Source organism: Symphalangus syndactylus, chromosome 4 (genome assembly GCF_028878055.3).
Source record: "Symphalangus syndactylus isolate Jambi chromosome 4, NHGRI_mSymSyn1-v2.1_pri, whole genome shotgun sequence".
NCBI lineage: Eukaryota > Metazoa > Chordata > Mammalia > Primates > Hylobatidae > Symphalangus > Symphalangus syndactylus.
This window is the reverse complement of record NC_072426.2, coordinates 138,509,923-138,524,993: the sequence shown is the minus strand read 5'-3', so window position 1 is coordinate 138,524,993 and position 15,071 is coordinate 138,509,923. Positions and strand designations below refer to the sequence as shown.

At 38.1% G+C, this 15,071-nt stretch overlaps 1 protein-coding gene across 8 annotated transcripts in view; it reads right to left on the bottom strand.

Annotated features, from left to right (window-relative positions):
• Positions 1–15,071, bottom strand: part of KLHL2 (kelch like family member 2) — a 115,857-nt gene that overhangs the window by 95,726 nt on the left and 5,060 nt on the right. For 6 of the 8 annotated variants that reach the window (XR_008657290.2, XR_010120599.1, XM_055276322.2 and 3 more), the window contains one exon: positions 7,542–7,667. Coding sequence is in view for 5 of the 8 variants with exons in the window: in XM_055276322.2 (XP_055132297.1) it covers positions 7,542–7,667 (126 nt within the window). In the remaining 3 variants the exon portion in view is untranslated. Of the gene's footprint in view, positions 1–7,541; positions 7,668–9,226; positions 9,246–9,740; positions 9,760–15,071 lie in introns of those variants that run through there. The other 2 variants (XM_063638347.1, XM_055276325.2) reach the window with 2 other exon arrangements.

Genomic DNA, 15,071 nt, shown 5'->3' with positions numbered 1-15,071 from the left:
CTTCCACACCTCACACACCCAAGCAGTGAATTTATGTCTATGTGCATAGTGCATGCAGGTCACACTTGGCACCCTCCTCTACTGTTCTATTTCCTAAAAGGGTGGACTGCTCACTTCTGTAATTTTCTAGTAGCTTACAAGCAACATTTTCCATGAGCTTGACCAAGTCCTTGAAGTTTTTCACCTGTCCTTACAAACTTGTTCCCACGAAGTTCATGCCAAAACTTTTTGGAGAGCCTACTGGTAACTATTCTCCTTCCAGTTCAGGAGAAATGGAAGAAAAAAACAGTACCATGGCATCAGTGATGACTGCATCCCAAGGCCTCATTGCTGATGAGATTGCTATGCCATTTAGATTATAGTATGGCTCGTGTGATACCAGTTTAATGGCTCATGATGCTGTATGAGACATAAGGCAGGTCCCATATTGGAGTCATAAAAGGTGGCACAGTATCACTAATTTATAATTCCTCCAGATCATTTTAGAGAACTGACAAAGTTTACCATCTGCTCTGAGAATATAAAACCATTCTGCAATTCTATGAATTCTATGGGTTCACATATAACTAGGATGGAAAAGTCAGTGGTGTCAGTGGTGTTTTCAGGAAGGTACTATGCAAGTGTTTTACCTGCATGTATTATTCCATTTAGTGCCCACCATAATGTTATAAGGTATTATTTTTATCCCCAAATTTATAGCTGGGGAAACCAAGGTTAACGTCCTCCAACTAGAGGCAGTGCCAGGATTCAAATCCACAGGCTGACTCCAGAGCCTCTCGACCACTACACAAAACCTAAAGCTATATGGTTTTAAGATCTGTTAAAGTTTGAATAAAACAAGAAAGGGAAATAATAAATAAATTATAAATAACAACAATTTATTTTTTGACATACTATATACTAGAAAGTATTTTTAAGTTCTATATATAGCTAATAAAAGCTCCAAATTTAGTGGGTTTTAAGTACACCTCTACAGAATATTTTTAAAAATCAAAGTTTGTTCATTCATTCAACAAAGTACTGCAAGACCATCTCTACCCTTAACAAGACCAGCAGAAAAAAATTGGCAACGCAAAAATTATAGGATAAAGTGGAAAGCACCGTAATAAAGATGTTATGGAAAGGTTGTTGGGGGGGCTGCATTTAAATCAGACTGGGAATCAGAAAGGGCCTCCTGCAGCTATTGGCCTTAAGCTGAGTTCTAAAAACAAGTAAGAGTTAGCTGGATCGAGAAGGAGCAAAAGAATCCCAAAGAGAACACGATGTACTATCGCATGGAGACCTGAAGCAGCAAAGTAGAATGCAGAACTGTGGGCCAAGAAGAGTGGGGAGAGAGAAGGGTGGGAGCGAAGAAACTCTGGAGGGAGGTAAGCAGGTCAGCAGAGCATGCGTGGTCTCTCTAGAATAAAGCAATCCAGGTTTCTCTTTTGTGACCTGGGGATTTAAACACAATTCAAACATGAGTCAAGTGTATCTTTATGCCTATTTTCCTTTTGTCAGTAATCCCTCCTAGTGCTTTAGTTTCAAGATGGAACACAAGTGGAATTACACCTGAACACCTCAAAAATCACATAACTAATTATATTTGGCTTCAATTACAATTATTCATTGATCCAAACCTTCTAACATAATACTTGCTGGCTGTCACTTACATAATTAACTTGGCCTTACTGACTTATTAGTTGATGTTAGTTAACTAATAAGGTTAAAACACTGCTAAAATATTATGCAGCCGCATCCTGGGTTAGGTCTCAGAGCCACTTTACAAATTAAGGACATGCTTAGTTTCAGTATTCAATTTTTTCTCTGTCTTCAGTAATAACATATTTTAAAACAGTATTCAGAGATGAGAGCTAACAAACTTACTAGTTTATGTCACTGAGTATACAATGAGTGTATATCAGTGTGTGTACATTGAGTCTGGCCCTTACCTCTTTCCAAATGTGCGTGCTTACAAGAAGATGAATGACTTTTGAGTGAGAGAGCTACGAATGAAAAGTCTGGCACTAAAAATAAGAAAAACTTGTTTTAGCAGCCCATATGCAAAGTCTTCCATTGTGAATTTCTAAGTTTATGTTCCTATTACTGGAAATATAATGAGGGAATAAACTGTAGGAAAAGAAGGCCTCCAAAATAATGGTATAAGTAAGTTGTTATTTAACAAAATTTGCATTTATTCATTCATTTATCAAGGACTGTGTGAGCTTACCAAAATAAACAAGATTAACAGCCATGACAGTATGAAGTTTACAGTCATGTGAGGGAGACAGACAAGGAAATAAGTGATTGTAAAATGAACCCGTGACTTTAAGATGGGGCAAGTGTGGGATATTTGGAAACACACAGGAGAAGCTAGGCCCAACCTTATGGAAAAGCTTCAGAATGAAGTGGCTTCTAAGCTAAAATCTAAAGGGAAAAGAACAGGAGTTAGATAGGCTTAATGTAAAATTCAAATAGCACAGAATAAAGAAAGGCATTCCATCTCCTAAATAAAATTATATCATGAAAATTGGTCCTTCTCAGGAAAAAAAAGAAACTGCTTTGAAAAGGTATGAAACATGCCTGAACATACTAATGCATCCTTGGGTCTTCTGATATAAAATGAATGAATTCCTAAGACTGAGAAAAACCTGTCACTGCTTTTAAAATGCACGGTGTCTATCTTCTTAAAAGTAAAATATGTCTCACAACGGGGTGATTATAGTCAATAATAATTTAATGATACATTTAAAAATAACTAAAAGAGTATAACTGGATTGTTTATAACAACAGGGATAAATGCTTGAGGTCATGGATATCCCATTTACTCTAATGTGATTATTATACATTGTATACCTGTATCAAAATATCTTAGGTATACCTGAAGAAAAAGGGAGACTCACTTAAGTTCACTGTTTAATTCACTTGCCATCTAAGTAACAAAGTATGAATTCATACAATAGCCACAGTAACAATTTAGTCAAAATTCAACAGCCACAAATCAAATGTTTTTATGGATGCACAACAGATAATCTAATCCTAGTAGTGATATAGGTCCCATGATGCCTAAAATCCTGGAGGAAAAACACAATAACCATTCCCTTAAGAGGGCATGTCAGACTATTTTGCTTAAATATCTTCTGGAATGTTAAGAACTGTTGTTATGAATGAACAACTCAATATTTATGAGTTATACAGGATATAAAGATGAACATTTGAATTGCTTCATACGATTCATCCTTACTGAACACTTTCAACTCCTAAATATTAAGGATCAAACTTATATTTCTTGTAAATAAAGCTAATAGGTTGTACCCCCACCACTAATACTCATTGAAATTGTTAAAGCTCAAGTACAGTCTTATCCTATAGCCTAAAAAACAGTAGGTTTTTTTTTTTTTTAAATTTATTTTAAAGACAAAATGCCACCTTTCGACAGTTGCTCTTTGGTCTTCTCCAAAAGCTAGCAATCTAATTTTGTCAATAAAACTTATCTGGGCCAGCCTGGCCAGCATGGCAAAATCCTGTCTCTACTAAAAATATAAAAAATTAGCTGGGTGTGATGGCACGCACCTGTAATCCCAGCTACTCGGGAGGCTGAGGTGGGACAATCGCTTGAACCCAGGAGTCGGAGGTTGCAGTGAACTGAGATCACGCCACTGCATTCCAGCCTGGGTGGCAGAGTGAGATTGTCTCAAAAAAAAAGAAAAAGAAAAAACTTACCTGGGGTACAGTCTGCTTCTCTATCCCCTCTATAAACCTAATATAGTGTGTTGCACATTATAAGCACGATCTATTGGGTTTATTTTGAAAATGTTGGTGTTTTGAAAAATTTCCCCCTATCCACACTTGGGAAATTTAGAGTTACGATCTGAGTTTCCCACCAGAGATGCATTGCTGACCTAAAAGCCATCCTTTCACAACTCCAACATCATTAATCTTAGCATGATGCTCCGTTTCTCAAAAGCCTTCACTGAATCCCACTGCCCAGAGGATTAAGTCCGAATTCATCACACTATTTAAGCCTGCCACAATTCTGCCCTTGCTTCCTAACCTTTTCTGCACAGACTCCCCAGGATGAACCCTTGATTCACTTTATCCAACAGATGATGTTTATTCCCTCCCTGGCTTGTGCAATTAATTGTACCAGCAAAGACCTTCCCACTCCACTCCATCCCCTCAGTGAATCCTGCCGCACTCCCATCAAGGCCCAACTGAAGCCCACCTCTGTGGGCTGTGTGAATTTTCCCCATGAGAATCCTTTTGGGCACCCACGATTTGCACACTTTTTCACTGCCTCATCCTCCTCTCTGTATGTGTCCAGCAGCTCTCTAGGCACTCAAAGGTCATGGGCTAAGTCTGATACTGTTTTTGGATCCCACACAGCCTTTCAGGCATATTAGCTGATTAGGTGCTCACCAATACTTGTTGAATACATTGTTTACATACGACTGCAGGGTTTTTAAACTAAATAATTTTAAGATATTCAAGCTCTTACCAGGCTGGGATATAAAGCTAGGTCTCTGGGCCTCCTGTCTAAAAACAATTAGTTTAAGAAAACAATAAAATGTCAAGTACTTTTTCTATCAAACAATTTTAATTCTGTAACTTAAACCTTACAGAACTCCTGTCTTCCTACCCCCATTCCCACAACCACACGTTACATGAGGCATAATTGAAAGTGACTTTTACTCCTAAAATTTTGCTTCCATTAGCCAAAGGTTCACATTAACATTCTTCAGAGTACAGCTGTTGCTCTACCACTTTGAGGTTAGAGCCCAAGGGCAGAGTGATGAGAACAAGGAAGTTCTCCCTTCCCAGAAGTCAGGAAACCACTCTCAGCTACCCTTTCTGGGCAAGAGGAAGTTGACGCAAGGACAGGAAATAATTAATGATTTTCAGCTGTACAAGGAATAGGCCTCTTCGAGATTTTTTTTTAAAGAATTACTCAAAATGGCTATAAGATTTAAGAGTGGAAGGGAATGACATTTTTAAAAAGGTCTGATGAACCCCAACAACAGTGCATTTTTAAAAATACTGTTGTTGTTGGCGCTTTCATTAAAACAATCCAGGTTATAGACCTGGCAGCCAACACTCTGGCTATTCAAAGGTCATTCTTTATTCTGAAAATCAGCATCAACTACCAGCCCAGTGACATACTAGCTGCTGAAAGGGTGCCACACAAAGAACAAGAAGGTACTATCTCACAGTTATAGAGTTCATATCCAAAAAGGGGCAAACAGATGAATGAAGACTGGAGCTTATAAATAATCCTAGGGCCAGGCAAGGACACCACAGGGCTTGCAGGTAAGCAGGAAAAACATCTCTAGGCTGAGAATGTCAGAGGAGCACTGAACCTTAGACACCATCCTGTCCATTCCTCTCATTTTATAGTCAGGCTCAAACAAGTAAAACAATTGGCTCGAGACCAGAGTCTGTCCCAAAACTCAGGTCGTTCACCTCAAAGGAAGGAGCCCTTGGTGTTACCTTCCTTGCAGTTTAGTGAGTCATGCTCAGGTCAACAGAGACCCACTCACATTAACACCAGCAGAAAGCCAAGGCTACCCATGCCCCACCCATAGGAGTGCAGAAAAAGAACATTTGAATAGTCCTATTAAAAGTCAGTCTTTTTAGACTTCTCAAAGGAAAAAAGAGCCATTAAAGATCCCAGTCTTAAAACAACCAGACTATTTTTCTTACTTTTCTTGCAGTTCCACTTAGTAACCAATGCATTTTACATTCTAATAACTACTGTCAAAACAGGATTAAAAACCTGAAACAACACCCTCAGACTTGCTGGATTATCCCAGCTATATATTCTCCCAAAGAATAAGCGAAAACCCACATTTTGAAAATGTTGTCAAAGCGGTACTAGAAAGCAAATCAAATGATCCAATATTCAGTTTAACTTTCTCTTATCTCTCTCCAACCCATTCTCCACCCAGCAGCCAGTGTGTTCAAAATATAAATCTGATCAGGTCACATTCCTGCTTAACACTCTCCACTGGCTTCCTCTCAAGGCAACTCTTGATTAAGACCAAAATATCAGGACGTCAGTCCAATGGCCCCTCCTACCAACTCAGCTGCCTCTTCTGTGTGATTCCACTGCCATGTGCACTGCAGCAACATTGTCAGTTCCTCCGATGAGGCCAGCTCCTTCCTACCCTAAGATGTGGCACAGCATTCTCCATGCCTGGAACACTGTTCCCTCTCTCCTCACTCCCATCTGGACTTTATCCCCTTATATTCTTTTCCTTCTAGATATCAGCATAATTATTCCTGTCTTCTCAAGAAAGCCTTTCCTGACCACTGTTAACCACCTTTCTAGCACCAGCAGCCCTCCTTTGCAGCACTTACTGTCATTACAGTAAATTATTTTTGTGATTCTTTGATGAATGCCTGCTTCCTGCAGTCAGCTATGGGCCCACAAGGGTGGCAACCATATTTGCTCTTGCTCACCATTGTACCTACAGTACCTAGCAGATAAATATTTATTGAATCCCTAATTTAATTAAAGAAGAAACAAACAAATGATGGACCTAAAAGGGAGAGCTTTTAGGAAGCACAGAAAGATTAAGGGAAGGTTTAATCCCTTCTTAGCCAGGCTTTCAGCATTTCAGATAGATATAGGTAGAGTACTTTCACAAAGGGAATGGTGGGAAAAAGCAGATCTTTCATAAAGTGCTAAGAAAATAAAACCAAGACTCTTAATACATACATTACCCTTTTAATTTAAAAAAAAAGCTACTCATTTTTCAGTCAACTTTTAATACTACTTAAATGTTGCAGTGATCCTTAGTACACTTGAGAATTACCTCAGCAACAGGCAGGTCACTGCCCCCCAAAACTACCACCACTCCCACAAAAAAAATGGTTACATTTTTCTCTAAAAGTTTCTTTCCATATTCTTTACCATGGTAAGTTAGAAGCCCTAGACAAGCACTGTCCAATATAAACATAATGCAAGTCACAATTTTATAGTAATCACATTAAAAAGGTAAAAAGAAACAAGAGAAATTAATTTCAATAATATATTCTCTTATTTTTAACTTCAACAAAAAGAAAATAGGGACAAAGTCTCACTGTGTTGACCAGGCTGGTCTCAAACTCCTAGCTTCAAGTGATCCTCCTGCCCTGACCTCTCAAAGTGCTGGGATTATAGGCATGAGTCACCACACCTGGCCTACTATATTCTTTTTAACTCAAAATATCTAGTATATTATCATTTCTACATGGAATCAATATATTTAAAAGTATTAATAAAATATTTACATTTCTTTTTTCTGCATTTAGAAATCCCCTGTGTGTTTTTCAACTCCAAACTATCTCATCAGACTAGCTGTACGTGGCTAAGTGGCTACCACACTAATAGAGGAGCCCCACACCATCCACACTTCTGATAAATTATTTGCTCTCTTCCTTTAAAAAACTTGCAGAAAAAGCTTTTAATGTTCTGTGTACCAGACAAAGCAACAATGGAAGGTTGATTATATATTCACTACAAACAACTGAAAAATAAAGGGACGAAACCAATGGTTGCATGTACATTAGTATAATGATACCTTCTTAATTCGTTCATGACTTTGAAAGCTTTCTTCATATGCCAAGGATTCACTGTCACTGGGCAGTGTTTTTCGGTATTATCATCTTTTGAATCGAGAGGCTTCTGATGACCCTGCTTTGTGCATCTGTACATAAAAGAAAAGAACAAAAACAGAGAAAGATCTTATTAAAGATAATTTAGTTCAGCTTATCAAGCTACAAGAGAGACAATGAATGTCTCCTTCCCCTACTTATTTAGAGGAAGTCTCATGGACAGAATATCCCAATGTAAGGTTAAGACAACTGAGAACAGTTTCTGATGGACACTATGGTTTCAATTAAAAAGTGGGTAATTACCTCCCTGGTGTCAAAGTTCCGTCAAAGATCAACACAGAATATTCAGTAGAAGTGACTTAGCAGATATCTCCAAATAAAACTGTTGAGAAATGATCTTCTCCATTGGAAATTAACTTGCTTTTACAAACTTCTATAGTAATACGTTATTAACAAACCAAGACAGAACAGGATCATATTTTACACAAACTTCAGAAACTTAGAATCTGATTTAAATTTTGCTCTCTACCTGCCAGGATATATTTATCCTATATATTTTGGACCCATACGAACAAGAGATTAATTGAAATTAATCATGTTAGTTAATCGTTATTGAGTATTTACCATATGGCAGCCACTGTGCTGAGTAGTTTACTTTCGTTATTTGGTTAATCCTCACAACAACTCTCTGAGCAAATTACTGTTATTATCCCCATTTAATAGATGAAGAGAATAGTTTGAGTAACGTGGTAAATGGTAGGGCTTGATAAGAGTATGGCCAGTCTGATTCTCCATCTTGTTCTTTTGACTAATATTTCAATACCATTTCCTACACTGAACAGTGAATATTTAAATTTACATTTTTTAAGCACACAAGGCTATACTAGCATTGCTACATGAATTATTCTTTCAAGACTTAGGACCATAAAATTAACCAAAAAAATCAGGGTCCCATGAGGAGGGGGGCAGAGAATTAACTGCAAATTAATGAACACAAGAGAACTTCTTGAAGCAATGGTTATAAAACCTTATAAATTTAATAAAAATCATTGGATTGCACAATTATAATGGGTGGATTTATGGTATGTAAATTATACCTCAATAAAGCTATTACATAAAAAATCAGGGCACCAATTTTTTTAACCAGGCTTAAAAAATGAAGTCTAAAAATATCATACTTGTATATATATCAAAGAACAAGCAAACATCATTATTAATTGCTGCACTTCTCTTCCTTTCCTGACCCACTTCTAAAAGGATGATTCATTTTTAAACATTATCGTTCATTAATTCATTCAGCAATTTTTTTAGTGCCAACCATGTACCAATCACTATTCTTAAGGCACTTGGAATATACCAGTGAATAAAACAAAGATCCCTGTCCTCATAGAGCTTGGAGTCTGGTGGGGGGAAAGGGGAAGACAACACAAGTTAGGGAAGCAACTGGCATGTTAGGAAATGGTGTTATGGAAATAGAAAAAGCAGGGCAGGGTGAAGAGAGTGAGAAATGTGGGGATGGTGGAGGGGTGTAATCTGCAGTAAATAGGGTGCTCAGGGAAGGCCTAGTTGAGAACTGAGATTTGAACAAAAGACTAGGGGGTGTGGGGACGTCCGGATGGAAGTAGTAACTACAGCAAAGGCCAGTATGTACCTGGTATGTTCCAGGAACTGTGACCCATGCAGCTTTGGCAAAAGGCTGGCACTGAGCAGGAGAGGGGAGTGCAGATCACAAAGGGCCTTTTAGGATATCCTAAGGCCTTTCACTTTGAGTGAAATGAGGAGACACTGCAAAAGAGTGACACAATCCGACTTATGTTTTCCAAAGACCACTTTGGCTGCTGTTTGAGAACAGTCTACACGGGTCAAAGATTAAAAGGGGGCAACTATTTAGCGGTCTATTACATTAATTCAGAAAAAGATGACGGGGCTTAGGGAGGATAGTCGCAGTGGAGGTGATGAAAATTGGCTGGGTTCTGGACATTTTGAAGATACAGCCAACAAGATCTGTTGAAACAACCATATGACATGTCAAAGAAAGTCAGAATGACTCCAAGTCTTTTGGCCTAAACAAGAGAAAGGACTCAGTTTCTGTTCATTGAGATGGGGAAGGCTGCAGGTGGAACTGTTTGAGATAGGAAGAGATCAAGAGCTGTTTTTATACATACTGGTTTTAAAACATCAGACGTCCAAACGAAGGCATCAAGTCATCAGATAAATATTGGAGTCTAGAGTTGGAGAAAAAAGTTTAGCTGGAGGCAGAAATGTGGGAATCACTGGTTACATGGATGGTACATGAAGCCATGAAACAGGTACTCAACATTAATATAACCTCTAAAATTAAGCAAACCCCAAACCCCAGAATCAGCACTAGTTGAAGCACCTGACTCTCTGAGGGCTTGCCTACTACAAGTGCACATCAGTTCTACGTCCTCACCGCTTGAGACTTTTTAAGGGTCCTAACAAATGAATTAACCCAAGGCTTTACCTCCACAGGGAAAGCCCACAGCTGGAGTGGGAGAATAAGGAGGTGCCACTCTACTCCCTATGGCCTCTTGAAGGTGTGTGTGTAGGGAATTAGTTACACCCAGTCTAAGAAAGGAAAAGCACTGATAAGTCTAGAAGCCAAAAAGATGGCAGAACATTCACGTCTGGAGGCAGAGGGCTGCAGAAACACTTTATAGTATAAGACAGATATTCTCATTCTACCTATAAAGGAAACAGTAGGAAACCAGGGAAAGTGAAAACTGTGTAGATATATGCAACCCATGCAAACTTTCTAACCATGTAACACTGCATGTCCATATATGATAGCAAGGTAATATTTATTCTATATTTGCTTCTAGTTTAATAATTTAGAAGGTGCAACAAAGGAAGACTGTTATACTGAGGATTAGCAAAACTATCATAAAAGAATTTTCCATGCTTGAAAGTGGAAGCAAAAGCAACTCTGCCCCAGAAAGAATGTCATGATTTAAGAGTCGGGAGTGTTTATATTTGCTTAAGAACTTAGGAATTAAAATTCCCTGCATTGGAGAATTCACTTTAAGACAGCTGCCATACAACAATCAATGCCCACATTGGTCCTCTCTTAAACCTATTTTCAGCTCCTCCTTTTTCTGATGTACTACAGAAACTCTGCAAAGACGACTTTATTCAAAGGCTTGAAGGAATAAGCAAGAAGAAACACTGAATTTTGTTAAGTGTTCTCTGTACTGACAGTCACTTACAAATACATCACCCCTTCTGCACATGTCCATTTTCAAAACGAATGCCCTTTCCATAAATTTCCATTCCCTGTATGGCTTTGTGTTAGATGGCTTCTCATTCAGAAGCAGAACAGAAAATGATGCATAATCTCTAAAACTATAGATGTGAGATATATATACATATATATATGTGTGTATATATATATATATATACACATATATATATATATACTAGGAATAATTAGTTAAGTGAGAGGTAAAGGTTTACCCTTTAGGTTGTACCACATTAAATGAAGAATTACACCTTTGCCCTGCTTCCCTTCTGAAGCAAAGTGCTAGCCTTTTCCAGAAAAGCTTCTCATTCTGAGAACTGTCTTCCTTAAAATACCTGAAGAAGATATTTTTCCAAGTTCCTTTCACCTTTAAGTCTTTCCCCAACTCTTAGACTCAAGTAGTCTGGCAATTATCCAATAGCCTATTGTTATCAACACATACTCTAAAATAGTTGAGGTTTCCCAGGGTTTGGATCCCAGCGTACTGCTATGTTTTATCATAGATATCCTAAAGCCTTCCTTCAGTGACTGACTTCTGCAAATTCCCAGCTGTGGACACAGGTGGCTTCTCAGATGAGGTGACTTTCTGACTCTGCCTAAGAATACACTATTGATGATAACTGAATTCTCAGACAGGAAGAAAATAAAGACTCTAACAGGGCTGTCTCCTTCAAATAGTCAAGGTTTCCAAACCAGGCAAAGGTTTAAACCTACTGTAACAATTCTGAGAACACCACAGAAATGAAGTAAAACTGCTTTAGATATTTATTATTGGCTTTGAAACAATGGTTTTCAGCAGAGTGAAAGAGAAAGATCAGAATCACCCAAGCAATTTTTTCAAGCCACAAATAACCACCCCTTCTCACATGAAGAGTCACACAAGCCCTTTTTAGAATTAGCTATATGTACATGATGGCATCTCCAGGAGTATAGGGTAAAGCCAGCAATGCGTGATTTTTAAAAATAATAATAACAAAAGTCATGTAATATGTCCTGCCACCAACTTACCTCCCACCTCAGAATCATCCCAGATTAAAAACAAATGCTTTAGAAAATATGTTGCATTTTTAGAAAAAAAAAAAATGCAACTATTCATGTGAATGACGCAGCTGCAAAGTTTAACAGGCGATCAAAGACATTTTGACATTTAGGACACAAATACTTGGCCCTTGGGTGGCCACCATCACTGTTTTCCCCTTTGCCTGTTCACCTCAAAAGCTGCAAGACTCCCCCGCTTGCAATGAGTCACCCACCATTACTCACAAATTTCTGCCAAGTTCACATCAGCAGCTGTTGTTTTCAAAGTCAACATCCATGCTGTACTGTTTTGAGGTTTCTCCATTACTTTATAATATTTCTTATATTTCTCTGCTGTCTTCCCAGCTAAACTTGCATTCAGAAGCAGGCATCTTACTAGCTAGCATTGTTCTCATACACAAATCCAGGATATCAGAAGTACAGAGTCAACCATAACTAATATTTTAACTAAAATTTGTTATGTCATTCTACAGTTTCTCAACAAAATACTCTCACATCCTTCAAACAAATAACCACTATATTACTTAGAGGCTGTGAAGGTAGAAGACTTTCTCAATTGGAAACACGTTTGGGTCTATGGTAGGGTTGTGATTTCAATTTTTGCAGTTAGCTAAGGCGAAGAGACACACTGCAAATCTTCTCCACATGTCTGGAATTTAAACTTTTATTAGGTATGGAAACAGTAGACTAACTAATCTACAAACATATGTTCATATTACCAAATAAATATAGCTTTTTAAAAATGTTAACATTTGCCCTATAGACATGTAAGAACTTGCATTAGGTCTTCAGTATGTAGAACTGAATATGAGGTATCTTGTGAGATAAAAACTTCGATCTCTTTTTTCTTTTTATTACTAACTTTGCAAGAAAAAAAAAAAAACTTCTGATCTTGCATCAAGTCACAGAATGCCTTTCAGACAATATTATAATGCCACTGAATACTTTAAATATATTAGTTAAAAATTATTTTTCCAATTTTCCAGAGCTGAAAAGGAAACATCTAGAAAAGCTTGAATTGCCAAACTTTACTAAAATATATTAGCAGTTAAAAAGCAGAGCCCTGAACTCACTGAAGGGCAGAGGGAGGTATTAAAGAGCACCCTATTCTCCCTGGAGAACTCGGTTGTGCGGCTGTATGTTAAGTGTGTGGGGAAGCAGTGGCAGGAGGAGGAGGTTGGGATGTCTGAGGTGGATGGAAGTTGGAGTATAATTGCTCTCTGATAGTAGAACAATAGAGCTGTAAAAAGCTCTGCTTCAGTTCAACTCAGCTTTCTCTCCCTCTTTCCCTCCCACCTACATGACAAACAGAACACAATCAGGCACTTTTTGTCCCTGACAGTGACTATTACCAGGAAAAGGACCAGGGTAAAAGCATGTCTTTTGCAAGATCAATCTCCTAAGGAATATTTTATAAATAACTAACAAAGCATTGTCAGAGTGGGATATTTGTGAGGTGCTAAAATAGGGAAAAGGAGGTCGATGATCCATTTCAAACATTTCCATTTATTTTATCACTTATATTTCTGACTTTTCTTTTGCCCCTCTTCCTAGTATTGCCATCACTTGCTTGGTAAGGGGGTGGCAATATGACTCCGCAATTCAGTTGACTGGGATACATTTTCTAGCACTCAAATGAAAAAGTACTAGATGAGGACCAGAATCAGAAAGAAGCCCTAAACTGTAGTTCTGTCTATGCCAAATACTAACCAAGAGACCCCGGATTAGTCACTTAGCCTCTCTGGGCTTCAGACTACTTATAAAATTTATTTCGCAAATATGTCTGATGTGAAATGTAATATGAAAGTCAAAGATAATAATACCTCACCTACTTATCTCAGGGAGCTGTATAGGCACTAGGCACTGTATGAATGTAAACAAAGTTTAGAAGAAAATTGTTGAGTTCAGGAGGTAAACTGTATATGCAGATACATTTTTATGGATCTTATTGGCCTTCATTTTTAATTGCAACATTCAATTCAAAGTTAATAGCAATATTCAAAATGACCAAAGCTAATAAATTAAGTATTTAAGTGCTGCCTAGATGCCCACTGCATGCCTTGTACTAAGAAGGGTAAGAAGCATTAGGAAGCCTGAATTGAGATCTTCCTCCATTTACCATCTAAATGGGAAGGTACATGGGAAACCACTAAGGAATGGCACAAGTCAGTACATACGTGCAGTGACAAACACTATAGGAATGCAACGACGAGCTGGAATGAGTTGGAGTAAAGAGGAAAGACTTTGTGAAGCAGATAGGGCTCCAATGGGCCTCCAATGGAGCCTTGGAGGAACTTCAAGTTGTTATAACAGGGGAGAGAAGAAGAGAAGCATAGGAAAAGGCTGGAAAATCCTGGCTTGTGGACAAGGAAGAGTTTTAAAAGCACATGATGATCTTGGATACGTAGGATAAGATAAAATGATGGAGGGCTGTGACTGCCTGAGGCTCCGGTTTTGGTAAGTCACTTCACATGACTCTAAGATGCTGGAGGGTTAAAACAGTGTGGGCACTGAAGGATGAGGAGAGAATACATAGAGCTCAATAGGAGACCAGTGAAAAAGTTCAGGTATCAAGTGATGAAATCCATTCATCAGAATAGTAGCAGCCAGAATGGACACTTGAAACCAAGACTACAGTTCCTGGGGACTGATAAGATGTGGAGGATGAAGAAAGAGAGAGAAATCAAAGACTATTTCAATGTTTTGGTTATCAGGAACCAGAAGAATGGTTATCCCATTGAATAAGTGGAAATGTTATAAAATGAAGTCAGTTTGTGAACAAACATCAGTTTTGGATATATTGGGTTTAGAGGCATGAGCTAAGAGTAGAGACGTGAGAAGTTCAAAATTCCACATCAAAGCACAGACCTAGAGCCCAGACTTAAGATATAGATGGAGCTAGAACTCAAGAGATTAACAGTTGATTGAAAAGAACTGGCCAAGGCCTACTTCTGTGAGGAAATACTGCCCACAGTGATAGAAGAGAGGCCACGCAAGACGGAAAAAAGTGATTCAACAGAGAGATCAGAATCCCAATTTTTCTAATACTTGATAAGCTTGAGAAAGTAACTTAAACTCAACTTCTTCAGCTGATAAATAAGACACCTACCACTATAAGGTTGTTGACAAGATTAAGTGAGATTAAGTGATAAAATATGCAAATCACATTTAGCAACCTAAAAACCAGAGAAGGAAAACA